General features: G+C 45.2%; 1 protein-coding gene and 1 long non-coding RNA gene across 3 annotated transcripts in view; one reads left to right on the top strand and one right to left on the bottom strand.

Moving 5' to 3' along the window:
* Positions 1 to 214: 214 nt before the first annotated feature.
* COMT (catechol-O-methyltransferase) overlaps positions 215 to 27,867 on the bottom strand; it is a 36,147-nt gene continuing 8,494 nt past the window's right edge. Inside the window, exons 1-5 of one of the 2 annotated variants that reach the window (XM_083590607.1) lie at positions 25,960 to 26,201; positions 8,266 to 8,554; positions 5,437 to 5,630; positions 1,618 to 1,749; positions 215 to 427 (exon numbers count right to left, since the gene is read on the bottom strand). In XM_083590607.1, coding sequence (XP_083446733.1) covers positions 248 to 427; positions 1,618 to 1,749; positions 5,437 to 5,630; positions 8,266 to 8,554 — 795 coding nt within the window. In that variant the 5' untranslated portion in view covers positions 25,960 to 26,201 and the 3' untranslated portion in view covers positions 215 to 247. Of the gene's footprint in view, positions 428 to 1,617; positions 1,750 to 5,436; positions 5,631 to 8,265; positions 8,555 to 25,959; positions 26,202 to 27,867 lie in introns of those variants that run through there. The other variant, XM_083590608.1, reaches the window with a different exon arrangement.
* LOC310751492 lies at positions 19,851 to 22,654 on the top strand. Its single transcript, XR_014542558.1, has 3 exons — positions 19,851 to 21,298; positions 21,387 to 21,589; positions 22,473 to 22,654. It is a non-coding gene; the product is annotated as an uncharacterized lncRNA (long non-coding RNA).

The raw sequence follows: 27,867 nt of genomic DNA, 5'->3' as shown, positions 1-27,867 counted from the left end.
CCCACTGAAATCAATGAATCTAGGTTGGCCATGTTCATTCATTTCAGTGGGTCTCAGTTGACCATAACAGAAGCTCCCTTGTTCTCCTGCTGACTTGCCTTCTTTGCAACTTCTTCTACTGTGACAAATTCGCTTTAGCCACAAGCCCAAAACTACAGAAAGCTAACGCCGACCCACAGACAGGACTACGGTGTGTGCTCACACATACAAGCAGTGGCTTGACACTAAGGTTTTAATACCCTCACTCTCATCCCATGTAAACGGCCTTTTCCATTGCGTCCTCCACTTTCATGTACTCCAGGTGAGAGGGGTAGTTAGTGCAGTCAAAGCTTTTGTGGCTACGGATGTACTTGACAAAATCTGGAGCCCCCGGGTAGACGATGTTGTCCGCCAGAAGGATGGAGCCCTTCCTTAGGTAGCCACATTCCTGAGAAAAGAGACAGGAGATAGACGATTAGCTCTCTCTTGAGAGTGGTCCTACCACTCTAAGGGAGGTCTTTACTTCATTTTGAAGAATCCCAGAAGTTCTTCAAGGAGATGTTCGGAAGATCTACCACATAAAAACGAGATTCCAAGGAATCTCTTGGACTTCCCTCCTCCCCTTTGTGGGTCCTATTGTTAATCATTTCCTCCCACATCTTTTATACTAACCCAAATCTTTTACCTCTCCATTGTGTCCAAAATTCGCCATTAAACTACAAGCGATATTCCAATCCTACTAACGATTTTAACTGTTTGCAATGGTCTTTAAGATAAGTTATAAATTTCCCCCATTCCTTATTAAGATTTTGGTCTTCCTGACTTCTGATTCTTTCCATCATTTCTGCCATTTCGGCATAATCCATCAACTTGATCTGCCATTCTTCTCTGGGAGGGGCTTCATCTTCTTTCCATCTCTTATCTAATATGGTTGGAAGTGGAAATGTGGAAGTTTGGAAGTGGGCTGGGCGAGTTTGTTTTGTTTCTACACTGGCTTGAACTGTACTTTTTGCATTACTTCCATTTGTTGTTCGCTTTATGGCTTGAATGGGAGACCTGGCCAGACTTCTGTTGCCTCTAACTTCAGTGTTTTCTAGGCATTCTGTGATGACACCACCCTCCCTTGGCTAAGTGCAGGCAGGGTCCCCATTTTGCAGACCCCATTTTCACCTCCGTCAGTTTTACTGTTCTCCCGCACCCTCCACCCCTGGTGTCTTCCTAAAATATTGTTGTGCCCTTTACGCCTGCTTCAAACTCTCTCACTGTTTTCATCACCGTAGAAACCAATGAAAAACAAAGGTAATTTTCATTTGGAACTCGTTCATTTGAATTCCCATTTGTTTTCATAGCTAAAACAAATGGGACTCCTTAAAAAATGAATGCAAGGCCCCTAGCTGGCAAGATGTCCCTCTCAAAGGACACAAGGCAGCCTAACTCAGTCCTCCCCAAGCTGGTGATATCCAGATGTTTTTGACTCCAGGTGCTCTGAACTCCCATCACCTTTGGTCTTTCGGAAGACCAAAATGAAAGACAAAATGTAGCAGGCTCTAGGCCGCATGAGAGTTCAGACCGCTGCGTGTGGTCCACACCAGGAATATGGAATCTCTTAATTTCCAGAGAGGCATCGCTCCAACTTACTTCGAGGAGGATGGTGTCGGGACAGTATCTTTCTTTCCAGTGGTCCAGAAAGACAAAATCGACCTTGTCCACCTGATATTTTTCCCTCAGCTGTGGGATGATGTCCTGAGAATGGCCCTCGATGATTGTGATCTGAAAGCAAAGAAGAGCTGTGTTACAGAGAGTTCGGCGTCAGTACCCGCCTTCCTTGGGCAGCTTCTGGGGTCTCACTGCACTTGGGGGGCATTGCTGACGTCTCTTCTGGAGCCCCCTTTAATCCCTCCTCCCTGACCTGGTACTGTGAGCAGCATCTAGTGGCTGGGTCCAGCGGCCATTTTAAATTTTCCACAGTGCCCCTAGGCCAGGCTTCCTCAAACTAGGCCCTCCAGATGTTTTGAGGCTACAGTTCCCATCATCCCTGACCACTGGCCCTGCTAGCTAGGGATCATGGGGGTTGTAGGCCAAAAACATCTGGAGGGCTGAGTTTGAGGAAGCCTGCCCTAGGCAGTGTCTCTCTGGGCAATATGAGACATCAAAAGGGCAGCTAAAAAGGTAAAGGGGCCCCTGACCATTAGGTCCAGTCGTGGCCGACTCGGGTTGCGGCGCTCATCTCGCTTTATTGGCCGAGGGAGCCGGCGTGCAGCTTCCGGGTCATGTGGCTAGCATGACTAAGCTGCTTCTGGCGAACCAGAGCAGCGCACGGAAACGCCGTTTACCTTCCCGCCAGAGCGGTACCTATTTATCTACTTGCACTTTGACGTGCTTTAGAACTGCTAGGTTGGCAGGAGCAGGGACCGAGCAACGGGAGCTCACCCCGTCATGGGGATTTGAACCGCCGACCTTCTGATCAGCAAGCCCTAGGCTCTGTGGTTTAACCCACAGCGTCACCCGCGTCCCACAAAAAGGGCAGCTAGTGTGAGTTAAAATGGTGCCGTTGTCTCTCGCCAACGCCAGGTAAGCCCGCCAGGTCCCACCAAGAGAAGAGGAGGCTCACAAGAGGCCACTTTGCCCCAGGCCCCAGAGCCAGTCCCAGATACAGAACCAAGATTGTATGCTATGGATAGACTGCTGAATGCTCTCCCCAAGGCTGACTCACCTGGGGCCACCTTTTATCTATTTTTAGACACCAAGCAAAAACTTTTCTTTTAGCTCATAACTGGTAGGGTTTTGAGCACTTGTGGTTGTTTTTAGAGGGGTAGGTTATGAAAGACCTGCCTTTTATTGGCATACTTTTTAAACATTTCAGTGGCTCGTTTGAGTCATTTGTTGTCAGAAACTAAGAAATTACAATAATAGCAATAGTCAGCTCTTCATTTGAAGAGTTTCAAGTAGTTGTGGTTGATATGCATAGAGTAACCATTTTAGTGGCTTGTTTGAGTCACTTTCGGAAGTAAATCAACTAATAAATTAGTAATGATGATGATGATATGCTTTAGACGTTGAAAGCAGGAGGGCCAAAGTGGGTGGTCCACAGCTGAAAATTAAACTAAATCATTTTAATTGGACCTTGAATAAATGTGCAATTGATTGCTACTGTTTTGAATCTTACTGTGCTATTATCTTCCATAGCGGATTGTGCAAAGCGCTTTTCTGAAGAATGCTTTTTATGGGGAACAACAACAACAAATTATTACTTATACCCCGCCCATCTGGCCAGGCCTCCCCAGCCGCTCTGGGTGGCTTCCAACAGGATATTAAAAACACAATAAAACACCAAACCTTAAAAGCTTCCCTAAAAGGGCTGCCTTCAGATATCTTCTAAAAGTCAGATAGTTGCTTATTTCCTTGACATCTGAGGGGAGGGCGTTCCACAGGGCGGGTGCCATTACCGAGAAGGCCCTCGCTTCTCACAGTGAGGGAACTGCCAGAAGGCCCTCGGAGCTGGACCTCAGTGTCCAGGCAGAATGAGGGGGTGGAGACGCTCTTTCAGGGGGCACTGGGGATGAGTTTATGAAGCCAAAGGGCAGTGGCCTGAAAAAGTTTGGAAACCATTGCAGTAGAGGCTGGTTTATTAGGGGGCACTGCCCTCAACCAGCCCCCATGCACCTGCCTCCTTATTTACAACGAATCCAAGAGGAGTAAGTTGGAGCAATGACTCTGTCAGCTGCTTCTTCCTCCTTCGTCTCAGTGTTACCTCTTGCAGAACTCAGCAGGGACAAAACTAGAATTGGTTGGCTCTGCTTGTCATTGCCTGCAGCGCCACCTACTGTTGGTCTCCCTGCCTTCTGCCCTATCAGTCCCATTGCGCACCAGCCACCAAAGCAGTTGAATTGCCCTGCTGTAAACAACAAAAAATGCTTCGGTCAAATACGACTTGGGGGGTCACTTGGGTTTTGTGTGCGCATAATAAGCTGGCTTGGTTATTTCTTCCCCAAATGTTTTCTCTCTGTGTAGTTATAAAGTAGATGACCTTTGCTCCTGTTCAAGGGAATGTTAACACTTCTGCCAGTGGCAAGGGAAGTCTCTGGTGGGAACTAGTGATTCGCTTGGCTTATGATCCGGGAAAGTTTATGAGGCTGCAATTGTTTCTTCTGTAAGGGCAAAATAATAAAGAGCAAGGCCTTTCCCAACAACTCAGCTCGGTCAAGGGTCACTCAGGGCCAAACTACCCCCCAGTCAAACCCAGCTCTGCCCCAATCATCTGCAGGGATGGGGAACCTGTGGCTCTTCAGAAGTGGTGGACTACAACTCCCATCAGCCCTGGCCAGCATGGCCAGTGGCCAGGAACGATGGGAGCCGTAGTCCACCAAAGATCTGGAGAGCTACAGTTTCGCCATCCTTGATCACAAAACAGAGTGTGCACTCCATTTCAGCAGCAAAACGGATATGTAGTCTAAGATAGGGTTACCAGATGTCCCCAGTTCCTGGAGATTTGCAAATCTGTCCCCAGACAAATTCTGTCCCCAGAATGTCCCCAGATTTGCAAATCTGTCCCTGGGAAACGTGGCAGCCTCAGCAGCCCGGAGCCAGCCTGGTAGTGCAGTTGGCTCTGGCTAGCTTCAGGAGCTGCTCGCTGCCGTGGCACCTGCCCTATTTCCTGCACCAAAGCAGTGAGCAGCTCCTGAAGCCAGCCAGAGCCAACTGCACTACCAGGCTGGCCTCTCCTGGGCAACGGCCACCTGCCCGTGACTCCCAAGCCTCCCCTGATCTGTCAAAACAAAGGGGGAAGGAGGAAGGAGATCAGGGAGGGCTCGGGAGTCACGGGTGGGCGGTGCGCCGTTGCCCAGTTTTTTAAAAAACTCTGGGCATTTATGTTTCACAGGGTGCGAAAGAAGGGCTTTGCACCTTTATACAATATGCATGTGTGCTTGGGACCAGGGTCTTTTGCCTCAACATCCCCACTATTGACTCCCTGTTGCTACTCAGCTTCACAAAAAAAAGTGTCCCCGGATTGATTGAAAAAAAATCTGGTAACCATAGTGCAGAAATCGTGCTTTAAATGTGTGCCGGATATGTTTCAAATGTATAGTTTGCATCTTCCCTTTCCTACCTCATTCTGGCCTGGCATCCACCCACATCCTTAGGCAGGGCTACCAGGACTGATGGACAGATGCCCTGATTTCCAATCCAATGAGCACTGGGCCTGACATTTTAATTTCCAGCAGCACGGCTGGTGTGGAGGTCTGCCATCTAAATTTCCCACAATGCCCCAGAGCGTTGCCACCTATCAGGGATGCTGTGGGAGCGTTGGGAGGGACTTGGACCAGATGATCTTTGATGGGTCCCCTCCCAACTCCACAATTCAACGGAATTAAAAACAACGACTCTCTCAGAGAGCCGCGACCACCATCCATTTGCTGCTGACAAACATTTCGGAGCTCTCTGTGTGCCGGATAGTACCTTCTCGCTGAGTCCAGCAATTTCGATGATCTCTCTGGCAATGGAGGCAAACTCGGGGTTGAATTCGATGGTAAGAAGACGGGCGTTTGGTTTCAAAAGGCGAGCGATCCTGATGGCCGAGTAGCCTACATACGTTCCAAATTCCAAAGCGATGGTAGGATCCGCCTCTTCAACGACCTTATCTAGGATCACACCTGGAAAAGGAGGGTGTTGACTTTAGCAGGGCTCGATTAATAGGCCTGGAGACCTGATTAGTTGACAGAAGAGCCCTAAAAACTGCCTTTTCTTCTTTTTTCTAAATTACAGTAGAGGTGTCTGAGACAGGGTACCTGGGAGCAAGATCATATGTATAGATTTACCACTGAATAGCTATTCAGAATTTGGGACATGGTATACCCAGTGAAATTGACTAAGACAGTGAGAGACTGAGAGAGGGGGGAAACAGGCAGTGCTTCTGTTTGAAAATGGAGGCACTGGATGAGAAACGGACAGGACAATGTACAACTTTATGCTTTATTAACAAGTGTTTAATATTGTTTAAGAACAGAATGCATTGGAGTTTTTGTTGTCGGTTGATATATCTGTTTCATTTGTCTGAGTTTGACTTGTTGATGTTTAGAACAGAAATGCCACATCCTAAAATTTTTAGGTTACATTCTGATTGAAATTTTCAATCTGCGATGACCATAGCTCGAGACTGAATTGTGCACATCTTACCAGGAGGCAAGGCAGGTAATACAGAACTGTTCTGGGTACTGAGAGGGAGAATATTTTCCTTGCCATGAGCCAAATCCTGACATGTATCCTCACCTCTTGAAAGGGCTATTTAGGGATGCATGCAGTTGGTAGGTGGGGCCAAAGTCACTCCTCCCCTCTCTCTGTCTTTCCCATCACAACAACACCCTCCATTCATGTCCCCTATCAGTCCCATTCATTAACAAAAACCCCATCCATTCACATAAATAGACACTGCATTCCTTCATCCCCTGCATCAATGCATTCACCAGCTTCTTTTATCCATGCCCAGGGGCACTACTATGTACTCGAAATGAACTGGGGCTCCCCTTCCCCTGTAAAGGTAAAGGGTAAAGGGACCCCTGACCGTTAGGTCCAGTCGTGGACGACTCTGGGGTTGTGGCGCGCATCTCGCTTTATTGGCCGAGGGAGCCGGCGTACAGCTTCCAGGTCATATGGCCAGCATGACTAAGCTGCTTCTGGCGAACCAGAGCAGCGCACGGAAACGCCGTTTACCTTCCCGCTGGAGTGGTACCTATTTACCTACTTGCACTTTAACGTGCTTTCGAACTGCTAGGTTGGCAGGAGCAGGGACTGAGCAACGGGAGCTCACCCCGTTGCGGGGATTCGAACTGCCGACCTTCTGATCGGCAAGCCCTAGGCTCTGTGGTTTAGACCACAGCGCCACCCGCGTCCCACCAGCACCAAAATGCAGCAGGCTGCCAATGGGAAAATGAAGAGATTGGTCTTTTCTCCACCAGGTGTCTCAATGGCCTACATGGAATTGTAAGGATGTGCCTGCATGGAATTCCTGGCCGGCTGTGGCTACCAGGCACGTTGTTAAATGCAAGGCTGTCCGGAGGCAGTCTGCCTTCATTGGCGGAAGCAGAATGCCTCTGAAGGCCAGTTGCTGGGAATCACAAGGAAGGCTAGTGGTATGCTCTCTCTATGGTACACCTCTCCTGGTACGGCCCACGGAGGACCTTAAGGTCCATAAATAGCAATACCCTAGAGGTCCTGGGCCCTAAGGAAGTTAGATTAGCCTCAACCAGAGCCAGGGCCTTCTCAACACTGGCTCCGGCCTGCTGGAACGCTCTGTCTCATGAGACCAGGGCCCTGCGGGATCTGATTTCTTTCCGCAGGGCCTGTAAGACAGAGTTGTTCCACCTGGCCTTTGGCTTAGAATCAGTTTGATTCCCTCCCCCTCTTTCTTTTTCCTTTCACCTCCTGTGAAGAGGCTGCATCCTAATGTCTTATTTTAATCTTGTTTTTTAAATTGCATTTTAATCAACTTGTTTTTATTATTGGTTGTTAGCCGCCCTGAGCCCGGTCTTGGCTGGGGAGGGCGGGGTATAAATAAAAATTATTATTATTATTATTATTATTATTATTATTGTTATTATTATTATTATTATTAGTGTTGTTCTGCTGGCTCCTTTCCATGAGACTCTGGATGGGTATTGATGCTGGACCAGACGGGCCCTTGGCCTGATCCAGCAAGGCTTTCTTTATATTCTAAAGAGAAGCCATCTCCACATCTCTTGGTGGCGACCAAAGACCAACTTTAAAGGAGCTCCAGCCCATTGTCAAAGAGCGAACCGACAGCAGATCACACTGCTCAAAGTTGGAGTTGACTCTTTTTAAGCAAAAGCACAATCATCCCTTGGCTGAGTGTCAGGGCTAAGGAGCACAGCAGCTCATCTCTGGGAGGTCTTACGCATCAGTTGCCAAGACTGAAAGTCTCCATCTCCCCACAGCCCTCCTCTCCAGGGCTTCTCCCAAGCAATCAGAGACTGTGTCTGCATGAAGCCAACCCCTCCTCCCCTCTTTTCACACCGCTGGGAGACCAGGGAAAAGGGAGCTTGCACCGCAGCAGGAGGGAGAGACACTTGTGACTCTGCACCACAGACTCTGCATCCCAGCTCACCAAGCCCTGTTACCTCTTCATCCTTTGAGACCTCCTCTTCTCCCTTTGACCACTCATTGTCATCCCACCACCACTCCCCGGATTTCGGGCCTTCTTCCTTTGGGGGTTCCCCAGCTGGTTCCTCCCACCTTTCCTCTGCGTCCAACTCGTCCATGACACCCGTTTACCTTTCTCATCGCCCACGTTCATGGCCCACTCTTTCTGGGAGCAGTAGTTGTCGATGCAGTCCAAGACGCTCTCGGGGTCCCCTTTGACGGCATTGTAGGACACAGAGTTCAAGATCCGCTGCTCTTTGCTCTGATCCATGACAAAGTTGGTGATTTTCTCTAGCACGATTTCATTCCAGAACATGGTAGCATGGATGTTGTTTCTGAGGAGGATCACCAGCGCCACCATAAACAGGAGGGAGCCGACACCGACAGATACCAGGATGGTCAATATCCAACCTTCCAGCATCTGGAAGAGATAGGTAGGCAACCAGTTAGGGATGGGGAAGAAATCCATTTCAGAACACATTGAAAGCTGGATTTATCACCAGAGGCCTGCCTTCTTGGAATAATAGGTTTGGAACTGCCCAAGAAAGATGTTAAATTATTTTTGTATGCCACAACGGCTGCTCGAATATTACTTGCTAAAAATTGGGAAACACAAGAACTCCCAACAGTGGAAGACTGGCAGATGATGCTGATGGACATTTTGGAGCTAGCTGACCTGACTGGAAGAATCCGCGACCAGAAAGAAGAGGAGCTTCAAGAGGACTGGAGGAAATTTAAGGACTATTTGAATTAATATTGCAATATAAAAAATTAAAAACTACTTGAAAGTACCAAATAGCCCTAGGATTAGAATAGGATATAAATAAATAAATGGGATTTAGACTATTAAGAAAAGTGAATAAAATGGATTTAATTGGAGTGATTTTTAGTTTAATAATGATATTGGAAAGCTGTTACATTCAATTATAAGGAAACTCAAAGGGAGGGACTAGAAGTCAATTAAGAGGTGTAAAAAGGTGGGATTTTCAAAGAATTAAGTTTGTTTATTTGTTTATTTTTTTGGTCTTTCCGTGTTATTTTGCTTTGTGGTTTTTGTTACAATTGTGGAAAATCTAATTTTTTTTTATTTTTAAGAAAGCTGGATTTATCACATGCGTGCTCTCCGAAACAACACGTGAACCGAAACATTGCATCCTTCAAAATTTGCACTCATCTGAATTTTGCAGTGCTGACTAAACAATGATTGCAAAAGATACATATATTAAGGTATGCATAAAAATGAGGATATTAGTGAAAACGACATACAAAAAATGCATACGAGGGAAACTGCATATAAAAAGGTGTCTATTAGGAGAAAGTGCTGATGAATTTTCACAACGACATTTGTTGTTGTTTTTTAAAAAAACGACAATTGCTGCAAAATGTAGATAACTGAATTTAAGACTGGAGCGAGAAACTAAGCTAATCGGGGTCGACAGTTCCTGCAAACACTTATGATCACCGTGTGACTTGCACTGGAAAGATAATCACCCACAATCTACAACCAGGCAATGGTCTGAGGACCTTACTACCCTTGCATTATAAATGACTATTTCATGTGGATATGTCCCAAGCTGGCTGGCATATTTCGGCTTGTATGCTTAAGCTGAGACGGGTGTATTGACGGCCCCTGGGCCTCGTTAATGTGAGCTGGTGCGCTAAACTTGGTATAATTTTTTTTTTTTAAGATGGAACATTTATTTTATTGAAAGATTAATACATCAGTCAATGAGCTCTCCAGACAGAGTACATCATAAAACTGCTAATAAAACCACAGCTAAAATCCACAAGACGCATTAAAACCAACTATACAAAAGGTTATCATGAAAACACAGATTAAAAAACACTAAACATTTTTAAAAGGTCTCAGCAAAGCTGCTAAGGCAAAGGAACGCAAAGAAAACCACCACTTTTGTCACCACCCAAGTTTATTGTTGTTGTTGTTGAATTCAAATTCAAATTTTTATTACGTTCGTAGACCAGGATAAGTAGGATGGGGTACAATCATTTAAAAACTGTAAAACATTTTGGAAAGCTAAAAAGTATTGAAACAGAAGGTATATATAAAAGTCTATAAGAATCTAATTAAACGGGTGTGGAAGAGCATAAAGGGTTAGTATATTAAAAACTATGGCTATCAATTTACAGAGCACTCTGATACGAGTTTTCATCCAATCTGGTTTGTGGCACAGGTGGTTGCTGTTGTTATTTTGCAAGCCCTCCAAAAAAGAATGATTCCCAAACTGCTAGCATTCCCTCACATTTTCTTATTGAAATAAAATTCAGGAGAAGGAGAGCCTCTAGTATAGTCCAGCTATCGAAGACAGAGACAAAGAGAAGGGAACCCAGGCATGAAAGGTCCACTCTATCATAGGCAAGGTTTTATAACTAGCTAGTTGTCTAAGGAGACTGAGGCTACTGCTTCTATGACAGGCATAGGCAAACTCAGCCCTCCAGCTGTTTTGGGACTACAGCTCCCATCATCCCTAGCTAACAGGACCAGTGGTCAGGGATGATGGGAATTGTAGTCCCAAAACAGCTGGAGGGCCCAGTTTGCCTTTGCCTGTTCCATGAAACCTAAGCCAAGATTCTATGCGTGCCTATTTTAGCTATTTTACAGAGCAATCCTACCAGGCATGGTCGAATTTACCACTTTTGGTTTCCCATTCCCTTACTCAGAAAAGGGATTTATGATGATGATGATCATGATCATCATCTATTCAATTTATACACCACCCTTTATCAAAAGATTCCGGGGTGGAAATTTTTAAAATCTATTTAAGAGACCATTGCAAGCAGATGAAAACGTTAGCAGGATTTTAATCTCACTTGTAATGTAACCAATACTATGGACAATATGGATTGATATAAAATATAGAACAGAATAATATGCAATTGTGAATGCTGACAATAGGATCCATGAAGGGGGTGGGGGGAAGTCTTGAGATTCAGAGTATTCGGAGTGTTATAATTCTATATTTGTAAAATCAAATAAAAATGATTTCATAAAAACAAAAGACCCCAGGGTGGTGTGCAATGTTAGGAGCACATTATAAAACATCAATGATAAAAATGTAATAAAGACATAGTAAAAAGCATACTGACTGACAGCCTAATAGTAAAATAACCATAATAATAAAAGTCCTCCCCCCACACTTTCACAGGCCATAGATTATTTAACAGCCATAAGCCTGGGTAAAGAGGAATGTTTTTTGCATGGCGTCTAGAGACATGTAAGGATGGCGCCAAGCAAGTCTCTCCAGGGAAAGCATTCCACAGTCGGAATGCACAATTTTACATCTGCTTAGATGCGACATGATTTGTGGTGCACCAGCGAGGAAGGGCCACAATTTCACTACCTAAGCTAACAGGTGAGTCATTATCTCAGGTGAACGATCGGACACAGGCCGCAAACACGGCGAAAAGGTGTCACCAAATGATGCCACTGTAACGGCAGTAGAAGCGATGGACATGGTCTCTGCACAAATCGCTGAGCTGCATGCCGACTTGGCAGCAAAGCTGTAAAACTTTGGAGGACGAAAATTGCACCTTTGCTACCTGAGTGTCAGGCTTCAGTGAATCCTATCCCTCCCACAGTGGCAGCCACGGAGCAGATAAAATAAGAAGAGTTCTTACCGATTATTTATTCAGTATTCACAGAGAGAGACAATCTCCGCTAAATAATGGTGGTGTTCTGAATAAGTAACATCCGCACCATCTCTCCTAATTCTACGTCATCCCTGCGATGGCTAAACTGAGCTTTCTGCATCTGAGCTTTCTGTTCTACTACTCTCAATGCTCACCTGGTCCTGGGAGAGGGGGGGTCAGGAATGCTTTCTAAAGACACTGTCAGCTGTCTCTCCCTTGGTTCTTCTTCCTGCTGCTCTTCTCCCAATATTTCCCAGCTTCTCCCCTCTGCAGCCTCTTAATTATGCCCTTCGCCAAACCACTGTTCTAAATCTATGCTGTCTGTTTCTTCTATGGGAAGTGTAGGAGAAGGGGGGGCGTCTCCACCATTCCTCCTCAGTCCCCTGACACTGAGTGGTTGATGGCTGAAGACCTAGAGGTAAGTGCCTGACATTCGGACAGGATTCAATGCTCAGTGATGAATCCAAGAGACATACAGTCGTACCTGAAGGAGCGTCTCCACCCCCTCATTCTGCCTGGAAACTGAGGTCCAGCACCGAGGGCCTTCTGGCGGTTCCCTCACTGTGAGAAGCCAAGTTACAGGGAACCAGGCAGAGGGCCTTTTCGGTGGTGGCGCCCTCCCTGTGGAACGCCCTCCCACCAGATGTCAAAGAGAACAACAACTACCAGACTTTTAGAAGACATCTCAAGGCAGCCCTGTTTAGGGAAGTTTTTAATGTTTGATGTAGTACAGTATTTAAAAAAAATAATTGTAAGCCGCCCAGAGTGGCTGGGGAAGCCCAGCCAGATGGGTGGGGTATAAATAATAAATTATTATTATTATACCTCTACTTACGGATCCCTCTGGATATGGAATCTTCGGGTTATGGCCACGGCAAACCCAGAAGTGTATACTTCCAGGTTTCACCGCGCACGCATGTGCAGAAGTGCTCGATCGCGCCGCGTGCATACACAGAAGCATGCCTCTATTTACATAATTTTGGGGGTGCGAATGGACCCCCAGAATGAATTAAGTTCGTATCCGGAGGGTCCACTGTACAGGTAAAACCAGAGGACAGAGGCTCACAGAAGCCTGGGGGCCTGTTCGCAAGAAAAACTCCCTGCCACAGGATATTATCATTGGCTTTGCTAGTTTGGAACCAGAGGACTGTCTTCTTTCAAAGCTCTGCCACGGATTAACTGTATGGCCCTTCCCTCAATGCTGGCACTGCACGGGGCTGGTATCTTGCTTAAACAGGGATGGCAGCAGCTACACGTGCCCTGTTAGCTTACTCTCTCCAGTCGGTTTTGCTGGGGAAGCAAGTGGGAGAGATGTCCCTCCTCCTCTCTTTAAACTTCTTATCGTTATGCAGGACGCAGATTGAAGTCAGAAAATAATTACGTTGCCATGGAGACCCTCTCCGCTCACAGTGCAGTTGGTCTTTGTTCACCCATCTACTTATCTTGGCTGCGCGAGGAGCGTTATCCCTTTCAAAGTCTTGCAAACGGCCTCTTTTTCTCCTCCACAAAACTTTGTCATGCATTTTCTTTGCCTTGCAAAGGCTGGAACTTCAAACTGCCCTTTTATATTGCTTTGTTTTGCTTTTTGTGCACAGGAGCAATTCGTAGAAAACCGGAACCGTAGCAGAGTGGTAAGCGAAAGCAAGACCAGGCTCAGGTTCAAATTCTGATCGGGGGAAATAGAAGAAAGATGAACCTCTAAGTCTAATGCATTTCCAACAGAGTTCTTCCTGAAGGCAGCCTTGAACGACACAAGGTGTATCAGGATCTCTTCACACGGTTGCAAGGTAATTCAGAATTATCTTGAGACAGGGTGAGGAGGCCACAGGCACAGAGGAAGCTGCCTACACCAAATCAGACCCACTCGGCCATCTAAGTCATTGTTGCCGACACAGCTCACTCAAGGTTTCAGACAGAAGCAATTCCAAACCCTACCTGCAGATACTGTGGACCAGACCTGGGACCTTATTCATGTAAGACGGATGCTCTACCTGAGCACCAGCCCTTCTGAGAGGAAAAGGTCAGGACTGAAAAGTTGAAGAACTCCATTTCCACATAGGGAGCTATGGAGTCAGACCATTGATGCATCTAGCTCACAGCGTTAGAAACTGAGATATGAAAGATGGGAGCTAAATGGCACCTTAAGCCTAGGTTATGGGTGGAACAACAGGGTGTCTAGGTGCACTTTTTAATAACAAGAATACAAAGCTGAAGGGACACGGTTGGCACTGTGGGTTAAACCAGAGAGCCTAGGACTTGCCGATCAGAAGGTTGGCGGTTCAAATCCCCATGACGGGGTGAGCTCCCGTTGCTCAGTCCCTGCTCCTGCCAACCTAGCAGTTCGAAAGCACGTCAAAGTGCAAGTAGATAAATAGGTACCGCTCCAGCGGGAAGGGAAACGGTGTTTCCGTGCGCTGCTCTGGTTCGCCAGAAGCGGCTTAGTCATGCTGGCCACATGACCCGGAAGCTGTACGCCGGCTCCCTCGGCCAATAAAGCGAGATGAGCGCCACAACCCCAGAGTCCTAATGGTCAGGGGTCCCTTTACCTTTTTACAAAGCTGAAAATGAATGAACTGCAGCTAAAGTACTTTGTTCATTTTTTGCATGGTCTAGTCCTTCCCCTGCCCACCTCCCTAATATTCTTAAGAGGGTCCCTTCTCCAGTTTTCAGAGACTAGTTGGAAGTGGGGAGGCAGATAAAGCTCCCCCTTTCCTTCCCCTCTGCAGTTTTAAGCTGAAATCTTAAGCGCAGTACTGCACCCAGAGCTCAGAAGCTGCTCACACTACAGAAATTCCTTGTTGCAAAATGAGCTACAACAATGGGAGTTTCAAACACTGCTAGCTCAATATAGTCTACTGGCAGCCGTTCTCCAGGGTTTCAGGCAAGGGACTCTCCTGGCCCTACCTGGAGATGATGGGGATTGAACCTGGGACCTTCTGCATGCCAAGCAGATGCCATACCGATGAGCTATGGCCTTTCCCCTTCCTACGCTTTTACCCTGTGATACGTATTTGTTCTTTTTTTCTCCTTGCTTCTTTCCTTGCTTCTTCTCAGTGCCAAAATAGAGAAGATGCCACACTTCCTTCTGTTTCCAGCGTTTGAGTTCTGAGTGCTTGTGTAGTCCAAGCATTGGCATCCAGATATAAGAGGGAAACAGTAGCAGGTTTGCAGGAACCCCAAGGTATGTAGAAGGATGCACAAATACACACACAAAGAGATCCTGTGTGTGTGTGTGTGTGTGTGTGTGTGTGTGTGTGTGTGTGTAAGAAGCCCCCAGAATGTTCAATGAGGACTGGATCTGTTTTATAGCCACTGTGCACCTTAAGTGCTACCGTGAATGTATTCTTTGTCAATAAATATTAAAACTGCCAACCATTTGCCCTCCTTGTGCTCCAGACGACTGGCTGCATCCCACATGCACAAATGTGACAATGTCGTGTAGCACCCAGCCTGATGTTTCATATGCACACAGGGGTGTGCCTTACACAAAACCAGACCTTCTCCTCCAACGTGCTCTATTGGGATTGCTTCTGATCCCAGTGGGGTTTGCCAGCAATACAGCGCGGCCATCATGAGTTAGCAAGATGGGGTTGTAGCCAACGAAGTTTCACTCTGGCCAATGCACCTATATTAATCATGCCTGTTAATTTCAGTGGATCTGTGCTGAGTACGAGTAGCACTGGATACAGCTCCTGTTCAGCCTGCTTTCTTTCCCCTGTGTACCGTTCTTGCTGTTTTGTGCTGCCAGATTAATCTGTTTGTTGTTGTTTTGGTTGAAGCACTGGCAGCTGGTGCCACGAAAGACAACTAGAACAAGCCAGCACCTTCCTTCCTTATCCCCAGGGTGCACACAGCAGGGGCAGAAGAAGGACTTTGCTGTTGCAACTGTTGCTCCACAACATGCGGAAAAAGAGGGATCATTTTGCTGCCAGCGGGTTTATGTAGGTGGTGGTGGTTGTTGTTGTTGTTGTTGATGATGATGATGATGAATTAATTAACTTATACCCTGCCCATCTAGCTGGGTCTCCCCAGCCACTCTGGGTGGCTTCCACCAGAATATTAAAATACAATGATTCATCAAATATTAAAAGCTTCCCTGATCCATTGCCATTGCCATTTCCACCACAGACGAGAGGTGATGGCAAAAGCAAGATGGAGACCAGCAGGCCAAGGGATCTGGTGTTGGTTGTGAACTAAGGCCGCGGAGGGGCTGATGCAAAGTTCATGACATTCAGCACCACGGTTAGCAACCCTGCAGCTGAGCCAAAGATGCAAGTTGTTTCAGCCCCAGCTTGGAACAACTGCCAGAACTTTTATCTTCTGGACCATACAATGGCTATGCTCTGCCTCTGTAGTCAGAGGTAGCAATGTTTCTGAGTACTAGTTGCTGGAAAACACAGGTGGGGAGAGTGTTCTTGCGCACAGGCATTTGGGCGGCCACTGTGAGAACAGGATGTAGGTCTAGATGGGCCATTGGCTTGATCCAGCAGGCTCTTCTTACATTCAAAGTCAAGATTAAAAATTCATCCCCCAAGTGCTACATCTGGCCATGCAAAGGATGAGCATCTTTTAATGCAGTCATTTGCTTCCTCTAGACAGTGGGTTTTCAAGCTGTGGGGGAAGCTGCTCATATCTTTCTTGATCTTCCAAGGTATCTGGTTTATTCACAGGAGTCCTGTGGCAGAGCTACCTCCATGGGGTACGGGGGACAAGGTGACAGTGGCTCCACAGTGGCTCCTAAGGTGTGGAGCCATCTCCTTCCCAGGGTGGAGGTTGTAAGAGGACACCGGAAATGGGTATTCCTATTCTAGAGCCTAGACCATTTGTGCATCTTGCTGATTAATCATTCAGCAAGTTTCACAGCAATTGTAGTTAATGTCAGGAGGGTTAATCATGTGGCTGACACAGCTCCTCACACCAGCAGAGGACAGTAAGATCTAGGTTGAAGATTAAGCCCAAGTGGATTTGACCCACCAAGAATTGGTGATGAATTGGGAAAAGATAATTACTTTCCGCTCGTCTGAACTCAAGTCTGAAAATCAAACTTGGCAGCTTCACACTGGAGTTTTCTTTTGAAAAGTTATTGTTGTTGAGAAGTGGCAACTTTCAAGTCAGTTCAAAGAGTGTTCAGGGAGACTAAAATATTCCCCGCTGGTTTCTGTGCGTGACAATTTTTTAAATAAAAAATGTCTCTTTTATTCTCTTGCATAGAAACAGTCTCCGTTTAGCCTCTGGGAATGGCAGGGAGCCAACATGGTGTGCAGAGGCTGACAATCTTTTTGCTCCTTGTCCCCCGGACAGAAGGGGTATGTGTGTGTGCGCATGGACACATGTGCAATATGTGCACCTCAAAACTCCTGAAGGCGCAGTAAAACTGTTCTACTTTGCCAAAGACTAAATTCATAATGCACAGATAATTTCAGGAGCTCGCAGAAAACCTGGCATAATCATGCCATTTCTGGTAACATGTCTCACAACTCCTCAGTGGGGAATTTAAAATTATGTCCTGAATAATGGAATTATGCCCGTGAAGCAGTTGGCTTGGATGAAGAGAGTGTGTTTTGCTCCTTCTTTCTACTTTACTGCTGCCAGTCAGTACAGCAATAGTGAGCTGGATGCCCCAATGGTCTGACTTGGGGAAGAGGCACCTCCTTATGTTCCCAATATTGTCTCAGCCATGTGCTGAGGCCATCCGGGGTCTTATACAGGCTGGCCCAGCCTCTTTGAGCAGTTGGCTTGTGTGATAGGAATTTTGAGGTCTTGATATATGGTAATGTTCATAAGTGTACCAACCAAGCACGTACGTAGATCAGCACAGGAAGACCAACCCGGAACCATTTTGATTCCCAAACTGACCAAATGTTTTCCCTGCAAGGAGGGAGTGGGGGTCAGGGAGCCTTCCCCTAGTCTCAGGAATTGCGTAATCAGCATTTTAATGGGTGACAGACTATCAGGAAAGGCAGTCAGAAAAGGCAATCAGATAACTTGGCAAACAGGAAAAACAACATTCAAATTTCTGTTTTTCTGTGATGTAGGTGTGATGTATCTGGGGGGTGGTCTTAGGTTACACCCCTTCTGTGATGTATGTATGATGTTTCTGGGGGTGGTCTTGATCTACAGGGTGGCAATTTCAAAAGTCTTTATAAGGCCTTGCGCACCATTGTTCTGGGTCCCTCCTCTCTCCTGCGGGTGAGGGGAGCACCCTGCTGCAACAGATCAATAAAGATCAAGCTTACTAGCTGCTTTGCTTCTCAATATTCTCTGGTTGGCCTAAAGGGTCCTCAACCAATTCTGTTGGCACCGACATCCACACTATGGAGTGGATGAGGATCCCACTAGGGGTCCATCCTCAGAGACTGAAGAAGGCAGGAAAACTACATCTTTAGGTCAGGACGGCCCGGTTACTAAGGGGCAAACAGCAAGAGAGCACTATTGCCAACCAAGTTCTGCTCACGACATCCTGGAGCCAACTGATCTGCCAGTGGTCAAACAGGATGCTGGACTCAATGGGTCCCCCAATACAGGGCATTTCTCTATTGCACCCACCCCCATTAAAATGGGGCGTTTTCCGACGGGTCTATGGCTTGTGGAAGAGTTGTAGCTTGGTGCACAGACTCACATACAGGTTCGGTCCATGAACCTTCAGCTCGGGCTAGGAAAGGCTTCCATTTGGAACCTCACAAGAGCCAGTATTATAGGCCAAGACATTAATAGACAAGATGTCAAACTGTTATTATATGCAACAACAGCAGCAAGAGTATTGTTAGCCCAGAAATGGAAGCAGAAAGAAGAAAGATGAAAAAAGAACGGCAGACGAAATTAATGGACCTTGCAGAATTGGACAAAATGACAGGAAGGATTCGAAACCTGCGGGACCAGAGATTTACAGAAGATTGGAAGAAGTATATGAATTATTTGAAGAGCAACTGTAATCAACAAATTACATTAGTAGGACTACAAGACGTTTTGTAAAAAGGAATATATGAAGTGTTACAAAGTAGAAAAAGATATTGTTTATGAGTTTGAAATGTAATAGGGAAAATAAGAAATGCATACTAAGAGATTAGATTGGAAAATTTTCAGACAGGACTGATGGAAGTCAAAAAAAATGAATAAGATGTAAAAGTATGTTTAATTACTGTTGAAAATGATATGTTAAAAAACTAATAAAAATGTGTGTGTGTGTGTGTGTGTATAAACTTCAAAGAGCCACTGCAAATTGGCATAGACAAGGGATAGAGAACAAAATGCCCTCCATGTTCCCTCCATGTTGGCTGGAGCTGAGTTCAACAACATCTGCCCTTCTATAATGTGTTGGGGATGGGGGTTATTGGGTTGTTCTTGTTCTATTTTGATGATGTTTTTTATGTTTTCGCAGTGTAATTTTATCTTGTGAACAGCCCTGAGACCTGTGGGTATAGGGCAGTATACAAATTTTAATCATCACCATCATCATCACCATAGAATCATAGAATTGTAAAGTTGGAGGATCATCTAGTCCAAGCCCCCGCAATCCAGAAATATGCAGCTGTCCCATACGGGGATTGAACCTGCAAACTTATCACCACCATGCTCTAAACAACTGAGCTCTCCAGGGATAATCTGGAAGGCAACATGTTGGCTATCCCAGGCTGTATGTAGTAGGAATGCTCTTGAGATTTTCTGCCTCAGGTGTCAATATATCTTTGTCCGTCCCTGTGGAGCAGGTAGCGCCATGGTCTAAACCACTGAGCTTCTTGGGCTTGCCGATCGGAAGGTCGGCAGTTCGAATCCGTGTGACGGTGGTGAGCTCCCGTTTCTCTGTCCCAGCTTCTGCCAACCTAGCAGTTTGAAAGCACGCCAGTGCAAGTAGATAAATAGGTACCGCTGCGGCGGGAAGGTAAACGGCGTTTCTGGTTTCCGTCACAGTGTCCCGTTGTGCCTGAAGCGGTTTAGTTCTGCTGGCCACGTGGCCCAGAAAGCTGTCTGTGAACAAACGCCGGCTCCCTCGGCCTGAAAGCGAGATGAGCGCCACACCCCATTGTCCCCTTTAACTGGATTTAACTGTCCAGGGGTCTTTTACCTTTACCTTTACCCTTACCTGTTGCCTTTCCCTGTATTTTTCAAGCCACCGATTATTTATCTCTAGGACCGGAAGGTAACAATACTACATCCAATTGCAGCATTAGTTTTCAAATTCCTTCCAGGAGCATGATTAGCTTCTCAAGGTTTATTACAGGGTTTTGAGGTTTGTGCGGCGGAATTCAGGCACACAAGAGTTTACAATCTAATCTAGATGTTATTAGCTCATTCTGGCCGAAGGAGTGCTCAGGAAATCCAGTCTACTTTTCCACAAAAATGAGCTCTCCATCGGCCTGGTGGTGCTGATGGTAGCCGACGCAAACTTTAATGGCACAGTGCCTGGGGGAGAGCAGTCCTGATCTCATTGCAGAGGTGTTACCACTAATAACCAGAGTCCTCCCCAGCAAGAGTGTAATGATACTTTGCAATTACACAGTGGGTTTATTTCCCAAAATGGCAAAGCAAAATTAATTAGCTCTTTCAGCAAGTTGCTATAGCCAAAGGCCATTGTAAAACTGATGTGTACAAATTAAAACTCTCCCTCTCTCTCTCTTCCTCCAGAAATGATACGACGAAAAATACAGCAGTCTGGAAATTGTAGTCAAAAGAACAGGCCCAGTTCTTCGTCCTAGAAATTCATTTACCTGTGGTGGTTGTTTTTGTGATCAATTCAGTATTAATCACGATGGGTTTCAAAAGATGTTGAGAAGTAAATTTTTCATGCATTTTTTGTTTGTTTGTTTGGTGGCCACCAAATGTTATGACACAAAAATAAGGGATGAAATAGATTTGATGTGGGAGATAAAGGACCGGGGTGAAGGGGTGGGGAGAGGATGAAACAGAGGGAAAGGTTGTTGATGGAAAAGCCATAAAAAGGGGGCGGGATGGTCCTATTACAGATCTTCTGCATCACATCTAATTTCTCCCTCCATTAGTCACAAGAAGCTGCCTTAGTCAGATCTTTGTGTCACCCAGCACAGTACTGTCCACACCGACAATCAGACTGAAGTTTCTCCCAGACTTTCCTGTGAGCCTGAACTATGTGGCTGTTCCCTGAACAATGCTGTAGACACCCCTCGCCTGAGAGTCTGCACAAGCCACTTGTCACAGATTAACTCATAGCATTTATTGTTATTTATTTACACCCTGTCCATCTGCCTGGGTTCTCCAGCCACTCTGTGTGGCTTCCAAAAAACTATAAAACCACAGTAAAACATCAAACAATAAAAAATTTCCCTATACGGGACTGCCTTCCGATGTCTTCTAAAAGTCAGATAGTTGTTTATTCTTTGACATCTGCCAGGAGGGCGTTCCACAGGGCGGGTGCCACTACCGAGAAGGCCCTCTGCCTGGTTCCCTGTAACCTCACTTCTCACAGCAAGGGAACCGCCAGAAGGCCCTTGGAGCTGGACCTCAGTTTCCGGGCTGAACGATGGGGACAGAGATGCTCCTTCAGGTATACAGAGCCAAAGCCGTTTAGAAGGTCAGCACCAATAATGTGAAGCGTGCTCTACAATGTATAATGCTGTGTATTTCAATTTTAGAACTGGATCAAGGCCGAGTGATACTGATTAGCCCAAATTGAACCAAAGGCTTCACGGGCTGGTTCAGACTAGTTCTCCCAAGCCCGACACTCTTAACAACAACAGCCCTCATGCTTTTGTGGATGGCGAAACTGATTTTTCAAAAGATATGGTCACCAGACATATATTCACAGAAAAGCTGCGGATGAGAGGGTGGTTCTCAGGTATGCGTAAAATCCCTTACACTTGGTAAGCTCTCATTTTCCTGGCCAAAGAATCTGAAGCAGCTGGAGTTCTGTTTTTTCCTCTTCCTTTTAAAAAAAGATATCCCTAGCAATGTGCCCCAGTGGATATTTTAATTCTACCTACAACACGTGCCCAGCATGTGTCACACAAGCAATTCCACTGTTAAGATTATGTTGCTGTGGCAATTACCATTAAAACAGGAGACGGGTTGTTAGGGAATGCTAAGGAATATTCTTACCTTCAAAAAAGGGTTTATTTGGTCATGAAACAAAATTTATTTTCCCCCCCCCCCCGACTAAGAAGACCGACTTTGCTCCAAATTTCAGCGACTATGAGGAATAAGTTTTCTCTTCAATATCCTGGATTTTAAATACCAATATTTTCCCCCATATGGAGAACTTCATCACAGTCAATGTGAAACCAGCAGTGCAACTTATTCATGTCATCTCAGAAGTTCATTAAACCAGGTACACGTGGGAATAGGATTGTGGCATAAATTGTTTTCTTTGCCCATTTACCAAATTTTATAATTTAAAACTTCATTACAATGCAAACAGAAATGAGTACATTAAAAAAGCAAAAACATAGTGTTCCGATTTCATTTTTGGCTTTTAAAAATCCCACTTATTTAGAAGCTGCAGGAACTGTTTTTTGTTTTTTTAAGGAAGTTAATATTCCCTTCTCTGAAGATGTCTAAAATTGGCCACACAGCGTGTTTCAGAAAGTGAAGACCACATCTCACAAAGAAAGATTGAATGTGTTGAGATTGTTTTGTTGGGAGGTGATGTGACAGCTATCTTCAAAAACCTAAAAAGCTGTGAGTCACATAGATGATGGAGCAAATGTGTTTTTTCGTTCCAGAAGATAAGCCCTGAATAAATGGGCTCAAATGACAGAATTTTGAATAAATATTAGAAGTACTTCCTGGTGATGTAACAGCAGAACAAGACTGCTTTGGAAGGTGGCAAGTTCTTCCTCATGAGAGGTTTCTAAGGATTTGTTTATTTAACAAAGTTTATATACCGCTTGGTTGTAATAAAACCTCTGTGGTACGCAAGAAATATTAAAATCATAAATAAAAACATTTAAAGATAATTAAAATTAACAATAAAAAACAGTATATGTAAACATGGATAGGCTTGCCCAAACCAAAATGTTTTCAGACAGTACAACAAAGTGTCAGCCGGCAGGGAGTTCCAAAGCATACTAAAAGATTGATTTCTTACAAGTACGGCATGAGAAGGTAACAGTGGCCGGATTGAAGTGGTTGAGTGAGAACATATGGGGCGAGGTGATCCTGCAAGCAAACCGCTCTCAGGCTGTTGAGGGCCTTATGCACCAATAGTAGCACCTTGACCTTTGGGCTGGCAACAAGGCTATTTACAAGGCTGAAAACCACCCTGTGGTCCTTGGTTGAAGGGCGGTATATCAATTAAATAAGTAAGTAAGTAAGTCAGCAACCACAGCAGATATCTGAGCCAGGCTGCTGAATGATGACAGGGTCGACCAGGAAGTGCAGGCCAGAGGGCCACCCTACCAACCAGGGTTGCCGTATACTAGGTCTCCTGCATTAGGGTTTATAGGAATATGCTAGATCAGGGGTAGGCAACCTAAGGCCCGGGGGCCGGATGCAGCCCAATCGCTTTCTCAATCCGGCCTGCGGACGGTCCAGGAATCAGCATGTTTTTACATGAGTAGAATGTGTCCTTTTATTTAAAATGCATCTCTGGGTTATTTGTGGGGCCTGCCTGGTGTTTTTACATGAGTAGAATGTGCACTTTTATTTAAAATGCATCTCTGGGTTACTTGTGGGGCATAGGAATTCGTTCATTATTATTTTTTTCAAAATATAATCCGGCCCCCCACATGGTCTGAGGGACGGTGGACCGGCCCACAGCTGAAAAAGGTTGCTGACCCCTGTGCTAGATGTATTCACAGGGCCTTGCTAACACAAGAACGGACCTTCTCGGTGGTGGCTCCCCATTTGCAGAATGCTCTCCCCTATGAAGCATGCCTAGTCCCATCACTATCTGTTTTTAGGCACCAAGCAAAGATATCTATATCCACCTGGGCTTCTGGACCATAATTTCCTGCTTTTTTAAATAGTGGATCGGCTTTTTGGTACATATTAGCATGTTAGGCTTTTAAAAACTCTCTTGCTTTTACTCACTTCTAATGCTGCTTTGAGTTCATCTTGCAAAAAAAAAAAAAAGGAACTACCAAATATTAATAATAATTATGAATAATATATTTTAGCTAAAGCAAATGACCTTAAACATCACAAATGCATTTCAAGGGCCGAGAACAAATGCAATGTTGGGGGCTGAGTATGGGGATTCAAGTAACCTGAGTGCTCAAAGCACCCTGTCTCTTCATAATCATATCCCTTCCGCTAGGCACCGACGTACCAAAGAAGTTCAAAATGAAACAGTCGTGAAAGAGACAGCCAGAGGGTTGGATCCAGACCATCAGCACAATCTTAGGTGCGCTGACTTAAAAATTAAATTCCACTAAGGGGTGTCTGCCAAGGGAACCAGGAGATTATCATATCCTGAGCTGCTTGCACTTAGCTCCCATTGAAATCAATGGGGCTTAAAGGCCCACCTGACTTATCCCCTAGTCTTCAATGAGATTCAACTGCCGCTCAGCCTGGATCTCAGAACCAGATACGCAAATTGCCGTATAAACACCACTTCATTTGCTAACTCCCTTTCGATTTTTTAGCTTCTTCAGAATCTGAGGGTGGGAGTGGGGATTTGCTTCGGAATTCTAGGCAAATTAGCGTTATCTCTAGCTAAGTGCCACTCAAGAGTAGATCCGCTGAAATTAGGGGTCCTAAGTTAGTCATGTCCGTTGATTTCAATGGGTTTGTGACAAGTAGAGTTTAGTTGGCTACAGCGCCCCCCCGTTTCTGAACTCATTGATAAATTAAATGTGCTCAAAAAGCAATGTTTTTAGAAATGGTTTCTGAAACAGCAGAACCCAGCAATCTTACAATTCCACGTATGGACAGGAGTCAGCAAGGTGGTGCTAGGCAACCACTCAAAATCTGTTGCTGCATAAGAAATGTGGCTTTCTCCCCTGAATAGCTATTTTACAGACATTTGCTGTGTTGCTTGGGGGGGGGCAGGGGAGGTCTAAAGGTAAATATTTTCTTGCTGCTCTTGTTTAACAGCTTGGCTCCCAGCAGAAGGTTGTCTGAGGCCAGACGGCAGCTGGACGGACAAAAATCTCACAGGCCCCAGAGACGCCAGCGGTGTTCTGGCATTCAGGCAACGGAGTGGTATAACGGACACCATCAACTGCTCGTGTCAGACTAGCATTTGTAAACTTGCAAAAGGAACACCCGATAAGACGGCAATAAAATAAAACACACTGAACAAAAGCAGCATTTTTGCACCTCAGCGATTCAACACCAACACTAAGCGGGTCTGGAAGGTTTACAGCGCAAATCAAGCCATCTGTTTTCCAAAAACAAACCAATAGCATTTGGGCAGGCAAATGAATTTTGATAGTATAGTCATTGCTACTTCCCTGAAAGCAAGCACAGAGGCAGACAGGAGCATGGAAATGAAGAAATCAGCTTTTAAAAATGGGTTCAGGGGTTGGGGTGGGGGATAGAAAAGTTGTTCTCACAAGCAAGGAAACAACCAACCACTTTCTTCAAAATCAGGTTCTCCTGTTGGGCATACAAGTGGCAACAAGAATTTATTGCCTGCTTTTCCATTTCAGAGAAAGGGAGAGGGAGAGAGATTATAACAGAAGCTCTTTAAGGTGAAACACAATCCAGGAGTTAACGTAACTTGGCAGCCGACTCTATTTAAAGTATCAGCCAACCCCCCACTTCTGCTGTTCTGTCATTTCTTGAACAAAATCCTTTCTGTAAACATACTATAGGTTCCACTGCAGGTAGTTATCCAGCCGTTACGCTTTCAACTTAAACAACATCATCAACAACAACACAAAGCTATCTTTGTGTATCTTTCATCTTTGTTGGAAGCCGCCCAGAGTGGCTGGGGAAACCCAGCCAGATGGGCGGGGTACAAATAAATTATTATTATTATTATTATTATTATTATTATTATTATTATTATTATTATTATTATTATTATCTTGTTTCACCCCTTTGAAGTGCCACTGTTCCACACTGGGTGCATTAAAAAATAAAACGTTCTTTTTCCTGCACAGATTAGCTTGTACAAGCGAGAAGCAAAGTGGAATTGAGAGAGAGAAAGAAGGCTCCCCCGTCCCTCAAATTTTTCCTCCTGACCTGGCTCCTTAAATCTTGGCATTAAAACGCAACAAAGATAGAGGTCTGCAGAAAAACAGGAAAAATATAAACGGGTACCTTTCCGAAAAGGATGGGAGCAGTTTGCAGTGATCTTTCTCTGTGTTGGAGGGATGTGGATCTTACAGATATCTTGGAGGCTGCAGTATTCTCTTTGGTCACAATTGATCACATTACGACAAGAGCTTAGGGATTCCGAGAGCAGGAGCTTCTTCTAAAAGGGGCAGCGTCCTCCCTTCTCGTCCTCCGTCCCTGCTGCTCCCAAACCACACTCAGCTTGCAGGGGCTGTTTCTTAAAGCTGACCTCAGAACGCACTTTCTTGTGACACGCCCCCTGTTACTTGGTTACTGACACATAGCTGACATGGCCAAGAGCCCAGGTAAGGAGCCAATTCACCCCTGAGCTGAATTCCTTTGAAAGAAAGCGCTCTTGCCCAGGGAATACCATCTGGCTTTGGAGAGATTTTCAGGCAAGTGCTTTGCAGGCAAAAAGTCCCACTAAAGGAGCTGGAAGCTGGAGAAAGCCTCTGCCTGAAACCTTGGCGAGTTGGCACCCATTCACACTTTCGGGCATGTGCTTCGTTTTCTCAGCATTGCTGTGTTTTTATTTTCCACATATGTGTTTCGTTCTGCCAGCAACAGGAAAAGATGCTTGGAAAGGGGGAAGAGGGACTGATGTGTGACTGAGGTCACAAAAGAATTAGGTGCAAGGAGGACATAAAGGCACACGCTTAATCCTTTGCTACATTAAGCCTGTAGATTTCACCCGTTTACTTTTACATCCTTTGTTTCCCGGTACTTTGGCTAAAACCATCCCCATTCTGCATCGATTCTTAAAGTCAAATTCTGCACTAAGAGCAGCTTGATTCTGCAACTTGATTAAATTATGCAAGCAAGACTCATTTATACAATTTCTTCTGCATGGCATGGGGGCGTGCTGTTTTTACTGAAATTATTGGTATGGTTTTAATAGATTTTTTAGAAGTATATAGTTTTAATCTTATCCAGGTTTAACTGTTTTTAGTGACTGTTTTTAGGGGTTCTTATTTTTGTCTGTAATCTGCCTAGAGTCCCATGAGGGGGGGCGGGAAACAGGGTATGAATAAATATATTATAATAATAATTAATGCAGACCGGCCTTTCCCAACCTGGTGCCCTCCTGATCTTTTGGACTACAACTCCCACCAGCCCCTCAAAGGCTTAACAAACTGAAGGACATCATCCTCTTTCTATGCTCCTCCCGATGGAAACATGCAGATGGGGACAGATATGCCCCTGCTTGAAGTCATTTACATACTGTCTTCTCTTCTATATTATTTACAGTGGTACCTTGGGTTAAGAACTTAATTTGTTCTGGAAGTTCGTACTTAACCTGAAACTGTTCTTAACCTGAAGCACCACTTTAGCTAATGGGGCCTCCTGCTGCTGCCGCAGGAGCCCGATTTCTGTTCTTTCTGGGTTAGCGGAGTCTGTAACTGAAGCGTATGTAACCTGAAGCGTATGTAACCCAAGTATGTACTACAAAGTTTGATGACTAAGCTCTTTAGTAACAAAACGTCTGATTACTGGAACGACGTCCAAACACTGAACCACTGGTATATCAAAAAAGGATTCTTTATTACTGCGCTTGCAACTGTTCAAGATAAAATCTATTCTGGAAAGAGAAGAAATGAGCACTGAACCACTGATATATTACAAGTGAACTATTTATTTACTGTGTTTGCAATTGTTTAAGATAAAGAAACTATTTGGGAAAGAAACTACTTTTGCCATACTTATGGACATTTATTGTTTGTTTACAAATAGTTGTCTTGGTGATATTATCTTGCGTCGATTGCAGTAGTCAAAAACAGTGGAACCTCGGTTTTCGAATGTAATCCATTCTGGAAGACTGTTTGACATTCGAAAACCGAGGAGCAATGGGCGGTCGGCAAAAAAGAAAAAAGAAAAACATGCAGCGGAGGCTGT

This window comes from Podarcis filfolensis (genome assembly GCF_964270895.1).
Source record: "Podarcis filfolensis genome assembly, chromosome: 16".
In the NCBI taxonomy this organism is placed as follows: domain Eukaryota; kingdom Metazoa; phylum Chordata; class Lepidosauria; order Squamata; family Lacertidae; genus Podarcis; species Podarcis filfolensis.
The sequence above is the reverse complement of the archived record's forward strand: the minus strand, read 5'-3'. Positions and strand labels throughout refer to the sequence as shown.